The 19944-nt window shown below is 43.3% G+C and overlaps 1 protein-coding gene across 8 annotated transcripts in view; it reads right to left on the minus strand.

The window, feature by feature from the left end:
• Positions 1–19944, minus strand: part of LOC132895123 (probable E3 ubiquitin-protein ligase HERC1) — a 91025-nt gene that overhangs the window by 28157 nt on the left and 42924 nt on the right. For 5 of the 8 annotated variants that reach the window (XM_060935350.1, XM_060935349.1, XM_060935345.1 and 2 more), the window contains exons 27-47: positions 18969–19091; positions 18522–18719; positions 18269–18389; positions 17817–18057; positions 17437–17603; positions 15049–15213; positions 14849–14946; positions 14651–14764; positions 14279–14446; positions 13507–13746; positions 11206–11289; positions 9511–9730; positions 8927–9200; positions 7066–7775; positions 5241–5433; positions 3266–3423; positions 2830–2913; positions 2201–2393; positions 1971–2092; positions 1679–1842; positions 1305–1573 (exon numbers count right to left, since the gene is read on the minus strand). In XM_060935350.1, the coding sequence (XP_060791333.1) occupies positions 1305–1573; positions 1679–1842; positions 1971–2092; positions 2201–2393; positions 2830–2913; positions 3266–3423; positions 5241–5433; positions 7066–7775; positions 8927–9200; positions 9511–9730; positions 11206–11289; positions 13507–13746; positions 14279–14446; positions 14651–14764; positions 14849–14946; positions 15049–15213; positions 17437–17603; positions 17817–18057; positions 18269–18389; positions 18522–18719; positions 18969–19091 (4106 nt within the window). The remainder of the gene's footprint in view (positions 1–1304; positions 1574–1678; positions 1843–1970; positions 2093–2200; positions 2394–2829; positions 2914–3265; positions 3424–5240; positions 5434–7065; positions 7776–8926; positions 9201–9510; positions 9731–11205; positions 11290–13506; positions 13747–14278; positions 14447–14650; positions 14765–14848; positions 14947–15048; positions 15214–17436; positions 17604–17816; positions 18058–18268; positions 18390–18521; positions 18720–18968; positions 19092–19944) is intronic. The other 3 variants (XM_060935348.1, XM_060935346.1, XM_060935351.1) reach the window with 2 other exon arrangements.

Here is a 19944-nt window from a genome sequence, read left to right on the forward strand (position 1 = left end):
TTTAAGCACTCTGCGTAAAGTTGTAGATCAGATTAAACTCTCAGCGTAAAGTTGTAGATCAGATTAAACTCAACGTAAAGTTGTAGATCAGATTAAACTCTCAGCGTAAAGTTGTAGATCAGATTAAACTCAACGTAAAGTTGTAGATCAGATTAAACTCTCAGCGTAAAGTTGTAGATCAGATTAAACTCTCAGCATAAAGTTGTAGATCAGATTAAACTCTCAGCATAAAGTTGTAGATCAGATTAAACTCTGCATAAAGTTGTAGATCAGATTAAACTCTCAGCGTAAAGTTGTAGATCAGATTAAACTCTCAGCGTAAAGTTGTAGATCAGATTAAACTCTCAGCATAAAGTTGTAGATCAGATTAAACTCTCAGCGTAAAGTTTTAGATCAGATTAAACTCTCTGCGTAAAGTTTTAGATTGGAGTAAACTCTCTGCGTAAAGATGTAGATCAGATTAAACTCTCTGCGTAAAGTTGTAGATCAGATTAAACTCTCTGCGTAAAGTTTTAGATCAGATTAAACTCTGTAAAGTTGTAGATCAGATTAAACTCTCTGCGTAAAGTCTTAGATCAGATTAAACTCTCTGCGTAAAGTTGTAGATCAGATTAAACTCTCAGCATAAAGTTGTAGATCAGATTAAACTCTCAGCGTAAAGTTTTAGATCAGATTAAACTCTCTGCGTAAAGTTTTAGATTGGAGTAAACTCTCTGCGTAAAGATGTAGATCAGATTAAACTCTCTGCGTAAAGTTGTAGATCAGATTAAACTCTCTGTGTAAAGTTTTAGATCAGATTAAACTCTCTGCGTAAAGATGTAGATCAGATTAAACTCTGCGTAAAGTTTTAGATCAGATTAAACTCTGTGTAAAGTTGTAGATCAGATTAAACTCTCTGCGTAAAGTCTTAGATCAGATTAAACCCTCTGCGTAAAGTCTTAGATCAGATTAAACTCTCTGCGTAAAGTTTTAGATTGTAGTAAACTCTCTGCGTAAAGTCTTAGATCAGATTAAACTTTCTGCGTAAAGATGTAGATCAGATTAAACTCTGCGTAAAGATGTAGATCAGATTTAACTCTCTGCGTAAAGTTTTAGATCAGATTAAACTCTGCGTAAAGTTGTAGATCAGATTAAACTCTCTGCGTAAAGTCTTAGATCAGATTAAACTCTCTGTGTAAAGTTTTAGATCAGATTAAACTCTGCATAAAGTTTTAGATCAGATTAAACTCTCTGTGTAAAGTTTTAGATTGGAGTAAACTCTCTCACGTGGTGATATTGATGTGTTTCCCCTGCTGCTCGCTCACCCGTGGTGTTGATTGTCCATGGCTCTCAGGTTGGCACTGAGGTATTTTTCCCTGCAGCTGGAGCACAGGAGGTAGTACGGACTCCCAGAACCGCACTCTCCTCCAAACCAGCCGTCCACATAAGCACCGTTACTGCGGTAACCACGGCGACCGGCGCTCTGCCCACAGCCTGGGTGGTGCCTCTTCATATGGGTGTTGAAGTGCAGCGTCAGTGTATTACACAGCTCACACTCCACCATCTCACGGGGCTCTGTGTGCTCCTCTACTCCCTGAGAGAGAGAGAGAGAGAGAGAGAGAGAGAGAGAGAGAGAATGAATGTGAGAAAGATACAAGAAAGAGACAGACAGAGAGAGAGACAGATGTTTTCTCAGCACCTCCACCATCCACAGCGTGTCCCTCTCTGAGGCAATGAAGTCAGGAGTGAGAAGTTCCTCATATGGTTCCTCCTGGTACGGTTCATCCATATAGCCCAGCTCCGTCTCCTCCTCAGCGGAAAACGGGTGTGTGTCCGCGCGCTCTGGCCAATCGCAAGCCGAGTCTGGTACAACAAACATCACAGAACATCATAACTACACTGTGTATCAGAAGACCAAGGAGGTGGAAGGTTCTAGATGATGGAGACACTGATGCTTCCTACACACAGTGGCTTGGTGAATAATCGAGCACCTGATCTCCTGAAGGACGCACGCTGACCCGAGCGCTGTCTGCGTGCAGGAGGAGGCCGGTTCCGTGTCAGATGGACGTCCAGGAAGTTCTCCCTCTCCACCAGATCCAGACCGGCTAACACACTGTGATGGATACACACATTATGTTCAATGTAATCATGTGAGAGGTTTATAAAACACTCGGTTCAGTTCTTCAGCCATTTGCACGCGCACACACACACACACACACACCTCTCGCTAGGTTCTCCATGCACAGTCGGAGATTCTGGACACTGTACAGTCTCAGGTCCGTCTGAGGACGGTGTGTGCGCGGAATCAGCTGCTGATACGCTCTCTCCTCCCTGCTGTTCCTCAGCCAGAGGATTCTCCAGCATCCAGCTCGCCAGGACCTCCACCGTCGCCGAGTCCACCTCACCGGTGACCCCTAAAGCAGAGGTCAAAGGTCAAATCAGTACAGGATTTCCTGTGTGTGAAACGTATGAAATCACAGCCACACTTTAAAAAAAAAAAAAAAAAAAGTTCTTCATTCCAGAACCAGGCTGGATTTGTCCCACAGGCCGCTGTTTTCCAAACTGTAAAGGAATACGAGGGTAAGTCAAAATGTTCTGTGACAAATTGAAAAAACCTTTATTTATGAAAATAACAAAGCTATTTCTCTACATATCCTCCATTTAAGTCTAAACACTTCTGCAAGCGGTGTTTCCATCGGAGAATTCCTTCTTTGTAGAATTCTGGGGGATGTCTTTCACACCTTTTGAAATTATAACATCTGTCTTAGAACTTTTTGACTTACCCTCATATGCATAAAATCATTCTGAATGAGAAATTAATTTCATTAATTTTTTTTTCCATGAACATACCTGCAGCTTCCATCGCTCTGTAGATGTGTCTGACTGAAAAACCCATTTCGAGCAAACGAACAGGAACAAACATCGGTGGTGGATCTGAAATTATGGAAACCTGATGATTAATGTAACTGGCAATTTAATCCAAAATTTCATAAATTATGTAAATTTAGAATCATGACAGAAATTTCAAAAACACTCCAAAGTTTAATAGATGTTATCTTCATGCATAAAGTAAATTACAAATCAGGAACACACCACTGAAATCCATCCAATAATAATAAAGTCAATCAGCAGAAACCATAGCGCTGTTGAATTCTGGATTGTGATTGGTCAGGTGTTGATTAATTTCCTATAATAGCAGCTCTGACAGTAGTGCAGCTGCAGCTGGCAGGTTTACATTAACGTGTTCTGTTCTTTTCTTGTCTCCTCCGGTCCTCTCGAGTCTTACCTACAGGGGTTCTGGTTTGACCGCACGGCTCGAGGAAGCTCGTCTGCTGCTCAGCGAATCCTGTGCAGGGGGCGGAGCCTACCAAGCTGATCGCTGGGGGCAACATGGGGCTGTGGACCAACCCGGCCAGTGTGGGGAAGCGAGCCAGAACCATGCGCCTGCAACAGCCATGTGCGTGCGCACACACACACACACACACACACACACACACACACACACACATGCAAACAGAGAGAAAGAAGAGCTGCTAGCATGAGCCGCATCGGCACAGAGGCCACATTCAGCCATCAGCACAGATCCTGCCTCGGTCCTGCCTCTCTCCCGCCTCCTCCACCCTAAATGATCCATTTATCCATCAATTCCCATAGTTTCCAGACTCCAAGTTCAATTTTACGTAAGAAAAACTGCACACGTTGCTTATATGAACGCTCAAGGTGTGGTTTGTCAAAAATTCACTGAACATTTGTTAATATTTTACTGTAAAAGTGACGAGCAGAACAAACATTTTCAAACGACAGATTCCAAAATCCACTAATGCTGGTTTAAATACCATTTTATTAAAATATTCGATCCATAAAGTTGTCGAAACACACAGGATCTAAAAAGGTAAAAGCATTTCCTTTTCCTGTTGATCGTTTAATGTGCTTTAACATAAATATTACAAGTAAAAAAAAAAAATTCAACCGTGGTGATTTAATTTTTTTTTTTGACCCGGGTTAAAATTTTTAACCGAGCTCATAATTTCCGACCTTGGTAAAATTTTGGATTATCTCTTCTAAGATTCTTAAAAGGGAAGATTCTTTCCATCATTTCTTTTGTCTTTCTTCCTTCCATCCATTTCCTCTCTGTCTACACCTACCTAGTATTTCCTCTTCTCTGTCTGTCTACCTAATTAGCATTTTTTTTAAATATCTTTTTTTCATTTTTAACCAGGATTCAAACTCAGAACCTTCTGATTCTTAACCCAACACCTTCACCACTAGACCAGCAACAATTCTGATGAAAGAACTGATATACGTTTTGAATTTACAGTATTAAATGAGTCCAGTCTTATTACATCATCAAGTAGTTTAAAATACAAAGTCTTCCCAAATCAGAACCCTAAACCGAACCCGAGATAGAGCAAGTCTCCCTGATACAAGTAGTGAATTATGAACTGGGTTCTAATTCTAACCTAGGATTAAAAATTCCACCTGACTTACAATTCTGACCTGGAACATAAATGAGAACAGGAACTAACTTGCTAGGACGTTCCACAAAATGAAACGTAACCATAAACGAATAAAAAGTATGATGCATCATTAGGCTATTTAATAAAAATTGCAAAATGTTGGTAAATTACTCTGGTATAAGAGGAATAAAAGATGTTGGGCGTGTTGTTATAAGAAAATAATCAACTTTGGTGTGATAACAGTAACTCTGCTTCATCGCATCGTTGATGATTTTCCTATAGAAGCACCACACCGATGGTTTTAGTTCTCATTTAGAGCCATTGCTTCTTACATATTAAAACTGTAATAAAAATATAAATAACTGTGCTGTTGTGAGTGTGAGCCCTGCTTCAGCTTCTCTCCTGCAGAGAACATGCAGATGTCAGGTTTTAGATCAACATGCTGCTGGGGTTAAAGTGATTAGTGTACACACAGGCATGTCCCCCCACCACCACCCACACTCACCTGCTCTCTCATTCTCATCCTCAGGCACCAAAGTGTGAGTCTCATCTGTATCTGTGCAGCTGTCTGATCTGGAGTAAACACATCCAGCCACATCAGACAGCTGGCTGACTGGCTATGCGTGTGTGTGTGTGTGTGTGTGTGTGTGTGTGTGTGTGTGTGTGTGTGGAAACTGACTAGAATAATTACTTTTTTATTTTTAAAATGAAAGAGCGTTACACAATTAAACAGTGATATAATTCTTGAGGAAATGTTTCTGTGCCAGTCAGAGGTGTGTGTGTGTGTGTGTCCCCTTTACTCACTGCAGGATGCTGATGGGGAGGAAAGGGTTAAAATTGTCCAAGCCATCAGCCTGTAAAGCGGTGAGGAGAGACGACGTCAGGTCGTTGGCGGAGGACGACGCTGACTGTCCGAACATGGTGGTCATGTCAGAGGCGTTGCTGTGCAGAGACATGGAGCTGGAAGACTGGGACACCGGCTGAGACGCGCTGTGACCTGCGGAGTGGAAATAAACCACATGGTGAACTCGGTTACGGAGTAATGAGTTGGAAAATATCATTAATTATATATCAGAGAGAATAAGACAGAGAGAATTTTCACACAATGCCTAAGACCTGAAACGGAGGGGTTTGTGTGTGTAAACAGCAGGGACCTCCTGATTACGGTTTTCTAAACTGATACTTTTATTTCTTTTGGTTTGAGAAAAATATCATCTGGAGGTGCATATCGAGCTCTCAAACCTCTTTCAACAAACGAGCGCGTGCAGGAATCACAAAAAAAAAAATCAAATAAATAATTTGGTAATTATATAACTAACTAGTCAAAAATATTTCGTGCATTTTTTTGAGATGAACTTAATGTTACTCACATATTTATATATTACATACATTTTAGATTATTCTGGAAAGATTTCACTCTTAATTTTTATTTGTATAATTTTCATATTCATGTAATTTGTTTATTAAATGGATAATTAACAGTTATTCCATGAAACTGAGTCGTATATGAGTGGCCATAAACCATGTACGACGAGATTGAGTGGAATAACGGTTTTATTCTATCCACATTCCCTGGATTTTGAGAAACAGAGCATTTTTATCGTATGCAAATTTGATAAAAAAAAAATACAAAATGTCCGACAAAATCATTTCCGCTTAGAATGTAAACAAACCGGCGAAATGACAGGAGCAGTTTGTGAAAAATGTGATAATTAATGAAGATTCAAGATGTGCTCTTACCATCAAATACTTTTATTCCATATTTTGTTGCTTTTTTTGGGTATTTTTTGGCAGTTTCTTTTTCTTAGGGATTTTTTGGCGGTTTGCCAAATTTAAAGGTACACTACCGCCACCAACTGGGCTGGAGTGTGGAACAGTTGTGGTTGTTTTTTTTTGGGGGGGGGGGGGGGACGGGACGGGGCGACTATATTCTTTTAGCCATTTCTGTCTCTTTTAAAAACTTGATAATGATTTCTAGGATTTTGTTTTCGAGTAGAGTTTTTATTTCATCCTCAGTTGGTTCAGCAGCACACTCCACCATTTTGTTTTTCTCCACTCACGGTATATGAGCTGATATTCTAGTAGTAGGGTAGCCAATCAGAGCGTGCGATTGCTCACATCCAGTGAATGTGGACAGAATAAGATTATATATGGACTGGACCTCTCTGAAAAACACTATGGTGATGAGAGCTTCCTGTATAAACTTTTTCCCCCCTTTATAAATAAATAAATAAATAAATAAATGTGTATCACATCTAGGGTGGGGCAATATGACAAAATGATCATACGATTTTTGAAGGCATTTCAACGATGTGTGATATTTGTTCAACGATTCATATAATGTCTACGAAAACTTTTTTCTAAGATTTAAAAAAATTGCAATTTTATTTCTAAACTAATTTAAAAAAAAAAATGGAGGGAAATCTGTAAAAAGATTTTACACTTTTGAGTAGAAAACCTTAACATCAAGTCAGCTGCTTCAAGGCAGTTTGTAATTTATCATGACATTAACTGTAACCCAAAACACACGGTTTGTTCGATTCACTTCCTGCACTCGAGTCGATTCGGAGTCGAGTCCTCACTGTGAACGAGGACGGATTCTGCGAGACGGATCCTGTCCTTCACGTACCTATATTCTCCTTGTCTCCATCGTCCTGCATTCTGCGTAAAGCTCCTTTAAAGATCATAATCTGCGCTCTCTCCAGATCAGACATGGTGACGTGCTGTTTTATGGGACACGGCCTGACCGCCCACTTCACCATGCTGCGCACCAGGAACTGCAGCACGGATCGCAGCTCAGCGCTCGATTGCTCGGGGCTGCCCGTGCCGCTGCTCGTTTCTGCTTTGGGCACCAGGAGCAGGTCGGTGAACTTAGTGCAGTTCAGAATCACGGCCAGAGACTTCAGAGCGCCGAGGAGGAGGTACGAGACCCGGACGGCACGCAGCTCCGGGCCAAACGTGTCCGCTTTCTGTTGCGCAGTGTACGACGTGCTTTCCTGCGCTTCTCCCAAAGGCTTTTGGACTTTTATGGATTCTTGGAACTCGTCTTTTTCTGTGTCGTTTTCTTCTTCCAGCATAATGACGCGTGTGATGTCCTCGTCCAGCTTCTTCTCCAGTTCGCTCCTGGTTCCGCCCTCCGGCCCGATCTGCTTGCGAGAATGCGCTCGTACCCTGGACCTGGATTTAGGCTCCGCCTCCTCAAGCACACCTGTCAGCAGGATGAGATCGAAGATGGTGGAGGCGGTGAAGCTGCTGCAGTGCGACACATCCAGCTGAGGCACGTCGCACGGCTCCAGGGACGAGAGCGGAGTGTCGCTGGGTGACCAAGAATTCAGGAAGCTTTGAGTTAGTGAGAGTACGGCAGAGAGAGAGAGAGAGAGAGAGAAGAGGGGGCAAGGGAAAAAGGAGAAAAAAAATGAGAGGAGTGAGGGAAAAAGAAATGGGGATAAAAAGAGTGAAGGAGGGATGAGAAAATATAAAGAGGTAGAAAAAAATCAGGAGAGAGGATTTGGGGGGAAAGTGAAGGTGAGGAGAAAAAGGAGGGATAAAGGAGGAGAGATGATGTGGCAAAGAGGAGAGGAAAGTGAGGAAAGAAGATCAAAAGGAATAGAACGGAAGAAAAGAATAAAAGGAAAGGGAGAAGGGGTTGGAAGAAAAGGCAGGGAAAAGTGTGGAGAGGAGATCAAAGGCAAAGAAAGGGAAGAAAAGATGAAAGGAACAGAAGGCAAAAGTGAGGAGAAGAGATCAGACAAAAAGGATAGAAAGGAAAAAGGATTAAAAGGGAAATGGAAGGGGAGAGGAAAGAGGAAATCAGAAGAAAAGGATAGATTGAGAGAAAAGATGATAACAGGAAAAGTTCAAGGAAAGAGAGAATGTGAGTAAAGAAAGAAAGGAAATAAAGGGAAGAGAGGATATCATAATAAAAGGAGGAACAGAATGAGTGAAAAGAATATGAAAGGAAAATGAAGAGAAGAAAGGGAGGACAGAAGATCAAGGTTACATAAAGGGAAGACAGAGAGGAAAGAAGATGAAAAGAAAAGGAAGGAGAGGAGATCGCAAGGAAAGAAGGGAGGATTGGAGGAAAAAAAAATCAAAGGAAACGTAAAGGAAGTAAGGGGAGGTGAGGAAAACAAGAAAACGAGGGGCAGAAAGGAAGGAAGGCAAAAGAGATGAGGGGGAAAAAGATGGAGGATGGAAAGAAAAAGAGGAGAAAAGAAGAAAAAAGAACAAAGGATAATGATTAGGAATAAAAAAAGAGAAAGGAAACAACAGAAAAAGGAACGGAATAACGATGCAGAGGAACAGATCGCTGCTCATGGCAGTGAGTGAGACGGATGACGGGACAGACGTGTAAGAGGAATAAAACACTTCGTACCATGTTGTTACAGGAAAACAATCACCTTCCGGATTGTAACAGTGACTCTGGAATAACAGCACGACAGGAAGTGTTTATTTATAACGTGTTGATGTTTGTGTATCCGCACTCTTACCTCACAGTCAGATCAGTCTCCTCCCACTGCAGCTTCGCCAGGCTGCTGCCCTCCTTCACTACCCCCAACAGGGTGGCCCGGCGCCCGCTGGGTTTGTGCAGACACGCCCCTCCTGCCCTAAGGCCGCTGTCCACGCCTCCGATCAGAGCCAGGACGGGCCACACGTCCGAACACAGCACGCCGAGCTGGCCGTCGCACAGCAGGTCAGGACTCCTCACCTTCCACTCTCGCTCCATGTCCTCTCCACCTTCAGCCTGCTCCTTACTGCCACCTCCTGGGCAAAAACAAAAACGACAGCGATCCCAGAAGTATGAACTGAGGATAAGGCAGTGGTTTCACCCATCCACTTCACCCGTTTATACAAAACAGACTGAGGGGAAATGATGGAAATTTGGAGGTGAAGGTTTATTGGTGCCGATGTTTAACGTACAGTAACGAGTGCTGGTGCTTGAGAGTTGACACTATTTACAAGCTAATGTTTGCGCTAATGCTGGTATTTAATGGTGAAACTTGGAGGCTGAAGGAGAATGATAGTCAATATCAGGTGTTTGATGGCACACGTGATGTAAGAACTGTGTGCGCACCATGTGTGTGTTGCGTTCCCTCTCTCATGATGATGCTGATGAGCTCCAGGCGTTGGGTCATGTACTGGTTGATGTGTGGAGTCCAGGCCTCGGTGTGATGGAGTCGCCTCAGGAGCTGAACCGTAGCCTCCAGGAGCACAGCGACACGCGGGCAGCACAGAGGGTCACCGGGCAAAACATCGCTGGGCACGCCGCGCATCTGCAGGTCACACAGCGCCACCTGCAGACAGAAAAGACTTCAGACTCCGAGCTCAGCTTTGCAGGAAAAAATAAATTAAAAAAAATACTTCTGGCTAATCAGAAGTGAGAATCTCATTAAGTGACAAAAAAAAAAAAAAAATCCAGGATGCAAACATCCCGAGTAGAATTAGGAATTAGGAGGGTTCTCATCTGGACAGATATCACAAAAAGGCGGCTATGGTATAGACCCCTTCGCAGTAAACGTCATTCATACGTAAGCGGAAATTGCGCGCGCAGCCTGGACCCAAAAAAGACTCAGAAATGCCGAGTTGTTGTGTTGTCGGGTGTCAGAATCGTAGCAGTGATGGGGTTAAAATGTTCAGAATTCCAGCAGGATCTCACCCATTCCAAAAAAATCGCCGATGTCTATGACTACAAGCCATCAAACGTGTAGACTGGGATGAAAGCACCATCAAAAATGCGCGGGTTTGCAGCGCCCACTTCATCACAGGTAAGATCAGGCTATTTATTAAATCTTTCTTTTTTATTCTTTCTAGTCTTCGTTTATTGATGTAGCAAAATACTTTGGTAACGTTTGTCTGATTAGCTGGGTCATAGTTACACAATGTAATGAATATTGTTAGCATGTTAACTTAGCTTTGCATGCAGTTTTGTTTGTAGGAGAGGTCTCGCTTGACTCAAGCAGTCCAGATTTTGTGCCGTCATTATTTGTGTCTGCCGAAAATCACAATTTTAAAGCAAGGATGGAAAGGTAAAATTGTGTGCCCTCACTTTAAATGCCAACTTACGTTGACTGCTCTAACCTAGCTCCCGCCCCGTTCAGTTTCATTTCTGCTCTCTGCCTCTCGCTTTTTACGCAGCTCTGATTTCTCTTAGCTGCACTCTTTACACCATCATTCCTTTCATGCCATCACCTCCTGCAAATTGCTGTTTAGTGTTGGTATTTGCTGTTGTAGCTAAAGCCACATTGCCATCACATCACTGGCATCATTTGATTAAAACAAAATGAATATGAATGTCCCATTGTTAATCAAGTTGTACATGCCCGCACATAACATAATCATATGCGTCTAAAGACTTGTAGGCACGAAGTTTTTCGTGGGTGTACACTGAAGTCTTGTCAATAAGGTACGAGTATATATCTGGCCATTGTATACCAGGGAACTTACTAACATCGTCCGTCCACTCTTTAATTAAATGCGGATCCGGTAGGCGATGTCCACTTGTTAGAGTTAACTTATTTATGTAGCATTCTCGATCTTGTAACGACAATTGTTTGGCATAATCTGACAGCTCATAATGCCGGTCTATGGGCAGCGCCATTGTTTCTGGGTCCAGGCTGCGCGCGCATCCTGGCAACGGTCGGTTTGTTTACAAACATGCGAAGGGGTCTATTAAATAAATCCAATATACAAACTACAACATATACCAAAAACTGTATACACTAGTGAGAGCGTTTACACTGCATGGTGGTGGTGATGGTAGCGTACACACCTTCTCTCCTGGGTTACTGCTGTAGAAGAGCACACAGGGGTAAAGCTCTGTAGCCTCCACGCCCTCAAACGCCAGCTTGGGTTCCTGCGTGTTAGAGTCAAATGTGTGAGGAGTTAAAGCATGATGTTAGGAATTGACCAGTAATTATGTTTGGATATAAAAGTAGTGATTTTAAATTAAGTACACTGGGCAGAAGCACTACGCTGGTCTACGCTAGCGGGCGTCTTTAATTTACTTCTGGTTGCCATGGTTTCAAAAGGTAGCACCAGGCTAATATAATATGTCTGTAGAAATACAACACCACCCACTCAACCAGAAACCAAACATCTTCACATGAGTAATACATACAGTTAGGTCCATAAATATTTGGACAGAGGCAACATTTTTCTAATTTTGGTTCTGTACATTACCACAATGAATTTTGAACAAAACAATTCAGATGCAGTTGAAGTTCAGACTTTCAGCTTTAATTCAGTGGGTTGAACAAAATGATTGCATAAAAATGTGAAGAACTAAAGCATTTTTTAAACACAATCCCTTCATTTCAGGGGCTCAAAAGTAATTGGACAAATTAAATAATTGTAAATAAAATGTTCATTTCTAATACTTGGTTGAAAACCCTTTGTTGGCAATGACTGCCTGAAGTCTTGAACTCATGGGCATCACCAGACGCTGTGTTTCCTCCTTTTTAATGCTCTGCCAGGCCTTTACTGCAGCGGGTTTCAGTTGCTTTTTGTTTGTGGGCCTTTCTGTCTGAAGTTTAGACTTCAACAAGTGAAATGCTGCTCAATTGGGTTGAGATCAGGTGACTGACTTGGCCAATCAAGAATATTCCACTTCTTTGCTTTAATAAACTCCTGGGTTGCTTTGGCTTTATGTTTTGGGTCATTGTCCATCTGTATTATGAAACGCCGACCAATCAGTTTGGCTGGATTTGAGCACACAGTACGTCTCTGAATACCTCAGAATTCATCCGGCTGCTTCTGTCCTGTGTCACATCATCAATAAACACTAATGACCCAGTGCCACTGGCAGCCATGCATGCCCAAGCCATCACACTGCCTCCGCTGTGTTTTACAGATGATGTGGTATGCTTTGGATCATGAGCTGTACCACGCCTTCGCCATACTTTTTTCTTTCCATCATTCTGGTAGAGGTTGATCTTTGTTTCATCTGTCCAAAGAATGTTCTTCCAGAACTGTGCTGGCTTTTTTAGATGTTTTTTTAGCAAAAGTCCAATCTCGCCTTTTTATTCTTGAGGCTTATGAGTGGCTTGCACCGTGCAGTGAACCCTCTGTATTTACTTTCATGCAGTCTTCTCTTTATGGTGGATTTGGATATTGATACGCCTACTTCCTGGAGGGTGTTGTTCACTTGGTTGGCTGTTGTGAAGGGGTTTCTCTTCACCATGGAAATTATTCTGCGATCATCCACCACTGTTGTCTTCTGTGGGCATCCAGGTCTTTTTGCATTGATGAGTTCACCAGTGCTTTCTTTCTTTCTTTCTTTCTCAGGATGTACCAAACTGTAGATTTTGCCACTCCTAATATTGTAGCAATTTCTCGGATGGGTGTTTTCTGTTTTCGCAGCTTAAGGACGGCTTGTTTCACCTGCATGGAGAGCTCTTTTGACCGCATGTTTTCTTCACAGCAAAATCTTCCAAATGCAAGCACCACACCTCAAATCAACTCCAGGCCTTTTATCTGCTTAATTGAGAATGACATAACGAAGGAATTGCCCACACCTGCCCATGAAATAGCCTTTGAGTCAATTGTCCAATTACTTTTGGTCCCTTTAAAAACAGGGTGGCACATGTTAAGGAGCTGAAACTCCTAAACCCTTCATCCAATTTTAACGTGGATACCCTCAAATGAAAGCTGAAAGTCTGGACTTTATGTCCATTATATAACTATAACTTGAATATATGTTTCAGTAAACAGGTAAAAAAAAACAAAAATCTGTGTCAGTGTCCAAATATATATATATGGACCTAACTGTAATCTGGAGGAAAACGGTTATAAAGTGTATTGCGGTCTACTAGCTTTATATCTGATGGAAACAAAATGGTGAAAATATTCATTAACAGGATGAACAGAGTTACTGATAGAGATAACACCTAGAAAAATGAATCAATAATAATAATAAATAATAATAGCAGCAACAACTACATGGGGAAAAGAAGCAAAGCCCCGCCCCCTTGGTCCACTTCTCATTTGCATAAACTCCACTTGATTTTTTCGCATTGCTAACCTCCTGCTGCTGTAAATTAGGGGGGAAAAAAAAAAAAAAAAAAGTACTGACCCGGTTGTTTTTGGCGAAGGAGATGGTCCGGGCCTCCATGTCCAGGATGCAGGTGATGGTGTCTCCCTGGGTGAAGGAGGGCAGTGCTCGACCCAGCTCACCCCCGTGGTACAGGCTGCCGCTATAAGCGCGGTACAGCCACATGTCCGTGGTGCTGCGGTGGTTGTAGTCACGGATGGGCCAGCGCGCCACTCCGATACACGTTCCCTCATTCCCTCGGTTCTCTTTCGTGATGTAGAACTGGGTGGGAAGGATAAGGATCAGGTTTCAGTTTAATTTTATTTTATTTATTAGCATCAATGTTCTACGTGCAAAAGTTCCAGAGTAACAATACGATGACTGACAACGATAAGAGCTCGCAAAAGACGAAGAAATGACTACAACACTTTGTGCCATGCTGTGATTGAAAACATCCTAAAATGTTTTATTTCTCTTATACCACCAATTACTTTTTTTTTTTAATTTATTACATAACACGCTGTACTTTTTATCCACATATTTAATTTTGTGGAACATCCATGACCACTTATTTCCTGTTCTCACTTTCATTACAGCAGCTAGAAACAAACAAAATGTTAAATAAACGTCTCTTTAATTCAAGAAAATGTCACCATATCAACGATTACACATACACATCCCTGTGAATGAGCTGCTACTATAAAAACGATAACGTATTCGAACAAGTGCATTAATACAAACCTGTGCTATGCGGCTGCACTACTGTCAGAGTTCACACTGATAATTAAATTAAAGTGCCTGTATTTAGTCGTACCTTCCAGGTGAAGCAGCCGGAGGTGATGGCGGTGGTGGCGAGACCGTAACCTTTGCCTCCGGAACCGTGAGAGAGAACGTTCCCGCTTTCCAGAGAGCAGCAGAGCAGCTTGTGAGGGTCGAAGGAGAAATCGCAGATGGGAATGCACTCGTCCTCAACGCTGCTCTCCTGAAATACAACCGAAACGAGTTTCTCCTGCTGTACGACAACAAAACGCAGTGAGGCAATACGGCGAGTGTAATCCTGCCTACGGCTACGTACTGCTGAGAGAAACATTCATTCATTCAAACAACCTCATAGAATATTAAATGCAGCTGCGATCAGCGCCCTCTACTGATCAGAAAAGTTCTTAAGCCTAAAGCACACTCGTACCTTCTTTAAGCTCTCAGGCACTTTGTCTAGATTCCGATTTTCCAGATTTCTCCTCAAGGCTAGAGGCTCCTCCCACATATAGGTGGATAAAAGTCCAAACAGCTGATCGACTATCTGCAAGAAAAAGAGCAAATGCAAAACAGCATTAAAAATCAAGAGACACTCAGGCTAAAGGATCAACTTTGTAGCTTTTCGTACCTGTTTCATCTGCAGCGAGTCCACACAGGCTGGAAGTAACGCTTCGAGGATGTGGAACGCCAACAGCTTGGTACGGAGATTATGGAAGTGAGGATTACCTGGAAGACGTGCATTAGATTTGAAATTAAAATGAAAGTGTGCAGTGAGCTTGTTACTCTTAAGTTTAAGCTACAAAATAGCGTTTCTCCCCCCGCCGCTACCTGAGCTGCTGTGGCAGGAGATGATGGTCATCAGAGGGTCGATCCACCTGGAGAACGATGAAACTCTTCTGGTCACTGACGGTGAGAGGACGCGTCTGAGGAAGACTAGAAAGTCTGCAAGCTGTGACTCCATGACTTTGTTACTGCATGATGCATCCGATCCTACTGTAGCATCACACACACACACACACACGTTGAACCACTGCTTCCTTAAGAACACTTATGTGTATCATGTTAAGGAATGGTGCAGGGGTAAATTATGTTTAAGCTATTGAGCTTAAGAGTAGGTAATGTGTAGGGTGGTTGAAGTTGGGGTCAGGAGCAGGGTATTAAAATTAGGAGTAGGGTATAGGAGTAGGGTATTAAAGCAAGAGGTATGATATATAGGTAAGGTGCAGGGCATTAAGATTAGGGGTAGGGTATGGGGTAGAGTGCAGAGTATTAAAGTTAGGGGTAGGATGTATGTGTAGGGTACAGGGTATTATAGTTAGGGGTAGGGTATTAGAGGTAGGATGTACGTGTAGGGTATTAAAAGTTAGGGATAGGGTATTAAAAGTTAGGATGCATGTGTAGGGTGCAGGGTACTAAAGTTAGGGGTAGGATGTATGTGTAGGGTGCAGGGTACTAAAGTTAGGGGTAGGATGCATGTGTAGGGTATTAAAGTTAGGGGTAGGGTATTAAAGTTAGGATGCATGTGTAGGGTGCAGGGTATTAAAGTTAGGGGTAGGGTATTAGAGGTAGGATGTACGTGTAGGGTATTAAAGTTAGGGATAGGATGTAATGTGGTTAAGGTTAGAGGCAGGGATTATGTGTAGGGTGGTTAGGGTATATGTAGGGTGGTTAGGGTATATGTAGGGTGGTAAGGGTGGTTAGGGTATATGTAGGGTGGTTAGGGTATATGTAGGGTGGTTAGGGTATATGTAGGGTGGTAAGGGTGGTTAGGGTATATGTAGGGTGGTTAGGGTATATGTAGGGTGGTTAGGGTATATGTAGGGTGGTTAGGGTATATGTAGGGTGGTTAGGGTGGTTAGGGTATATGTAGGGTGGTTAGGGTATATGTAGGGTGGTAAGGGTGGTTAGGGTATATGTAGGGTGGTTAGGGTATATGTAGGGTGGTTAGGGTATATGTAGGGTGGTTAGGGTGGTTAGGGTATATGTAGGGTGGTTAGGGTATATGTAGGGTGGTTAGGGTATATGTAGGGTGGTTAGGGTATATGTAGGGTGGTAAGGGTGGTTAGGGTATATGTAGGGTGGTTAGGGTATATGTAGGGTGGTAAGGGTGGTTAGGGTATATGTAGGGTGGTTAGGGTATATGTAGGGTGGTTAGGGTATATGTAGGGTGGTTAGGGTGGTTAAGGTATATGTAGGGTGGTTAGGGTATATGTAGGGTGGTTAGGGTATATGTAGGGTGGTAAGGGTGGTTAGGGTATATGCAGGGTGGTTAGGGTATATGTAGGGTGGTAAGGGTATATGTAGGGTGGTAAGGGTGGTTAGGGTATATGTAGGGTGGTTAGGGTATATGTAGGGTGGTTAGGGTATATGTAGGGTGGTTAGGGTATATGTAGGGTGGTAAGGGTGGTTAGGGTATATGTAGGGTGGTTAGGGTATATGTAGGATGGTTGGGGTATATGTAGGGTGGTAAGGGTATATGTAGGGTGGTTAGGGTATATGTAGGGTGGTTAGGGTATATGTAGGGTGGTTAGGGTATATGTAGGGTGGTTAGGGTATATGTAGGGTGGTTAGGGTATATGTAGGGTGGTTAGGGTATATGTAGGGTGGTTGGGGTATATGTAGGGTGGTAAGGGTATATGTAGGGTGGTTAGGGTATATGTAGGGTGGTTAGGGTATATGTAGGGTGGTTAGGGTATATGTAGGGTGGTTAGGGTATATGTAGGGTGGTAAGGGTGGTTAGGGTATATGTAGGGTGGTTAGGGTATATGTAGGGTGGTAAGGGTGGTTAGGGTATATGTAGGGTGGTAAGGGTGGTTAGGGTATATGTAGGGTGGTTAGGGTATATGTAGGGTGGTTAGGGTATATGTAGGATGGTTGGGGTATATGTAGGGTGGTAAGGGTGGTTAGGGTATATGTAGGGTGGTTAGGGTATATGTAGGGTGGTTAGGGTATATGTAGGGTGGTAAGGGTGGTTAGGGTATATGTAGGGTGGTAAGGGTGGTTAGGGTATATGTAGGGTGGTTAGGGTATATGTAGGGTGGTAAGGGTGGTTAGGGTATATGTAGGGTGGTAAGGGTGGTTAGGGTATATGTAGGATGGTTGGGGTATATGTAGGGTGGTTAGGGTATATGTAGGGTGGTTAGGGTATATGTAGGGTGGTTAGGGTATATGTAGGGTGGTTAGGGTATGGGAGTAGGGTATTAAATGTTGACTCACTCTCCTGCTTGGCTGTTATTTTGGCCGGGTCGTGTTGTAATTCACACTGTGTGCTGCTCTCCACCGCCTCCTGCTGGTGGTAGGTGTGTAAGAGCCCCTGTAGCTGCTCACACATCACATCCATCAGAGCCTGAGACACGTCGAGTGGCAAGGAGCCCTCACACGAGCTGGGGTTTTTACACACACACACACACACACACTATATGCATTACCATTCTAAATATAGATTTCTCAGATGACTGTAAATCAATTTGCTTCAGTTGAATTAAATAAAGTAGACATTAACCTAGTGAGAAAGAAATCAGAAATCAATCACTTTACTTCTCCACAGGCTCTGTGATGCATGTGTTTGTGTGTGTGTGTGCGCGCGCGCGCATTACCTGGCTGCTATGACGAGACTCTGGAGCAGGCGTGCTGATGCGAGTCTCACAGCGCCGCTCATCAGTGCGTTGGCTGAGACGGAGGAAGCGAGCCAGCGATGGTTCACTAACACACAGGCGTTCTGGGTGAGAGCCGAGAGCAGCTCGAGCAGGCCGCTGCGGACCAACAGCACCAGATCCTCCGGCTCGTAGCGGAAATTCAGAGCAAACACGGCAGCAAGAAGCAGCTGTTGGCAAGAACCTGAGTAGGGACAGGCTCAGTAAATATTTATTAACATACTCACACAGCATGTTTATATAGTGTTGAGAATTTACGCCCACCCTGTGAATGGGCTGTTGCTATAGAAACGATAATGTATTAAAGCAAATGCATTAATGTAAACACGTGACATGCAGCTGAAAATTAATCAATATCTGACCAATCAGAACTGAGTTCAAGATTTGTGTTTTACCCTTCTGCTTTTTCTCCACAGCTACTTTCTGCCTGAGCACACGCACCACCTGCTGGTAGAGAGTGTGCGCTGCAGCCTGGAGCTCTCTCTGGGTGCTCATAGAGGCCGACTGAGTGCCAGCCTACGCACGCACGCACGCACACACACACACACACACACACACACACACACACACACACACAGCTTAACAGACTACTAGTGCAAGGTGTGCACAGCTATTTATAACAGATCTGGGATTGGCTTATTTTCTTACGCTGTAGTGATAAATCATATCACTGGGTGTAGCCGGACTGCCTGTGATCGGAGCCCCGAGACCGAAGCAGCCTGACAGGAAGTGCAGCTGCATTGACTGCAGAAGGCCTGGGAAGCGTGGGGGCACTGTTGAGCCATCAGTCTTCTCCTCCATCTCAGCCAGGAAAGAAGAGATCTGACGCAAGGCCTCGACTCGGACCTGCACAAAGTGAACACGTTTCAATTAAAATCAAAACCAAATATCTTTAGAGAACTCCAGATGGGGATTTAGATCTATACTGTAAAATCCTGAGTTTGGCTTTACCCAGTCGATTATCCAAGAAGTGTTAAGTAGTTGGAGTCATATGTAACATGCTAATGAACTGTGCTTGCTGCCTACGCAACGTTAATTCAATTCAATTCTATTTTATTTGCATTTTTGAGGTAAAAGTGGTGTGTGAGCGCTGACCTCCGCTCTGTGCTGCTGCTGGGCCATGGCCAGCGTGATGGCTTTAGGATCGGCCTGAACACACACCTCCCTCTCCACCAACGGCGACGTCTTCAACAGACTCCCACACACGAAGTGAAACACCTACAGGAAGGAGAGAATTATTCTCCTTCATATAAAACAATACCATATTTTCCAGATGAAAAAAAACAAACATTTTAATATATGAACGAACACACACACACACACACACACATACACACACACAGGGCCGTCGACAGGGGGGGGACAACCGGGTATTTTGTCCCGGGCCCAGGCATGAGGGGGGGCCCAGAACTGGTCCCTCATGAAGATGCCATTAATCATTCTGTTTCATTTCAAAATGTGTTGATTTGGGGGAGAAAATATGCTATATTTGCATTCAATTAATGATTTCTGGTTCTTTTGCCTTTATTGTCTTTGAAAATAGATTCAAGAACCCACTTACCACCCCTAATGCAGAAATGGTTTGGTCTTTGATTAAGGCGCCAAATAACACGGCACTATTCCATCATAACGCTTCGACAATAAGCGTGCGAGCCCGGTTGCCAACATGCACAAGTCAGGAGCAAAGAAAAGAAAAGAAAAGAGAAAAAGAGATGAAGAAGCCAAGATCCTCAGGGGCTCACTGCAGACCCGGCGCCAGACACGGACTGACGGACGGGCCTTGAATTGCTTTGGGGGGGGCACACATTTTATACGCCAAGCCAGGGCAACACAACTGTTTCTAGCAACCCAGGAGAGCAGCACAGACGTGACGAGTTAAATATTCTAAGAAACCTATAAAGCAACCAAAACAACTTTCCAAAATGTATCAAACATTGCTCAGCATATTAAAAGTGTTTTTTTTTTTTGCTCCGCTGGCCTCACAATACACAAAGCTGATTTCGGGTATCGACCGGAAGATGTCGTGATATGATCCCGTCCAGCAATAAAATGTGATTGGCTGAGACAGCTG

This window comes from Neoarius graeffei, chromosome 12 (genome assembly GCF_027579695.1).
Source record: "Neoarius graeffei isolate fNeoGra1 chromosome 12, fNeoGra1.pri, whole genome shotgun sequence".
NCBI classification, from domain to species: Eukaryota; Metazoa; Chordata; class Actinopteri; order Siluriformes; family Ariidae; genus Neoarius; species Neoarius graeffei.